Source organism: Cibotium barometz, chromosome 12, assembly GCF_041138505.1.
Source record: "Cibotium barometz isolate CiBa-2024 chromosome 12, ASM4113850v1, whole genome shotgun sequence".
Classification (NCBI taxonomy): Eukaryota; Viridiplantae; Streptophyta; class Polypodiopsida; order Cyatheales; family Cibotiaceae; genus Cibotium; species Cibotium barometz.
In genome coordinates, this window is record NC_141057.1 from 51,858,942 (window position 1) to 51,860,495 (window position 1,554).

The 1,554-nt window shown below is 48.5% G+C and overlaps 1 protein-coding gene across 1 annotated transcript; it reads right to left on the reverse strand.

Moving 5' to 3' along the window:
* Nucleotides 1-209: 209 nt before the first annotated feature.
* On the reverse strand, nucleotides 210-1,133 carry LOC147633560 (U-box domain-containing protein 25-like). Its single transcript, XM_086805740.1, has one exon. The coding sequence runs from the start codon at nucleotides 1,131-1,133 to the stop codon at nucleotides 210-212; it is 924 nt and encodes a 307-aa protein (XP_086661866.1).
* Between the last annotated feature and the right edge of the window lie 421 nt (nucleotides 1,134-1,554).

A 1,554-nucleotide genomic window follows, 5' to 3' on the forward strand; every position in this document is an offset into this window, starting at 1 on the left:
TTTGGAGTTGGAGGCCCGATAGATTTTATTGCAATACAACACATTGGCATCCCCATTTCTCATTAATGAATATATTATGCACCATAGGCAATGGTTATAAAAGAGAGACAGAAGAACTATTAATGTTTAAGCACCATAGGCAGTGCGTATAAAAGAGAGAAAGAAGACCCATTTGCTATTAACAGCTTGTAAGGTGTAGGAACACAATGTCAAGCCGCTGTCTCGACTCGCTTGGCAGTACTTGTGTCTGTAGCTTGCGAGTATAAGACTTGGCTTTTCCTGCAGAAGAGCTTGAGAAGCTCCATGGCTTTCTTCTTGGTGTGCGTGCAAGTGTGAGCTCGTTGGAGCACGATAAGCACTTTCCGGAGTGCACCGCTCTTCAAAGCTTCACTGCAACACCTCTCATTCTCTAAACACAACCTGCAAAGGATGCGGACGGATTGTTTTGTGGAGGCTAAGGAGAGCCCTAGCATTGTGTTGGTGACGATTGCCGGAATGAGGCTTGCGTGTTTAGTTGCTTCTATGTGGGCTTCCGGGGAGTACAGCAACAGCGTCTCCAAGAGCTCAAGCGACTCCTCGCAGACTACCCTTTCATCTGTATTACGAAGAAGCTCTACGAGCGCTGTGATGATGATGCCAAATTGCAATTGTGGGAGCTTGGGATGCTCATTTTGTGAGAGGCTGTTGGTATTACCTTCGCTTTGCCGCGTGGAGCGGAGAGCTTTGAGAGCTTGCAGAGTTATGGAAGGGCCTGCCCCATGCTCGATCTGCTGTATGAGCTTATGAAGTCGATCTGGTCGATCATGAGGGGGTGGAGAGCAAGAATGCGTTCTATCTGGCAGATTATTGGGCGAGACCTGGTGAGAGATAAAGGAGGTGGAGCTGCTGCGGTGCCATTTGTGCATGATCCTGCGGAGGACAAGGTTGGGCAGCAGGGCCTTGTTGGCAAGGGTCTGATTGGTGACGGGGCAAGTGTTGTGGCCAGTGGTATTGAGCCATTTGTTAATGCTGGAGCGGTCATAGGTGATGCCTGTGCAGAGAGTCACGGGATCTGCCATGACCTCCAGAGAGATGGGGCACAAGAAATGCAGGGGCACATCATTCTTAGTACCGTGCTGATGAAGCTGCTCCATATTACTCACAACGACGTGAAGCCAGCGCTGCTTAAACTTCTTCGCACGAATGAAGGCGAGATGAAGGTGAGCGAGATGACTGCCTGAGAATCAGAAAACGCATGCTCATTGCTGATGATGATGGGTGAACTTGGCCACATTGCACAGTTTGGTCATTGCACGTGTCGACACGATGCTTACCATGATGAGTCACCAGCGGCCACATGACTCACCAAGCGTCATCTGCTTTAGCCTTGATGAGTCATCCTTGACTTTTCTTATCCCTATTAATTCATTTTTATCACAAACGGACAGACGGTAGAACACGCCACCATGGGGTCCACCGTCCTATTATCTATACACGTATTTCAGACAAATACATTTGTATCATTTGACGTTACGTTTTCTAGACGCCCATTTACACGCTCGCAACCGGTTGATC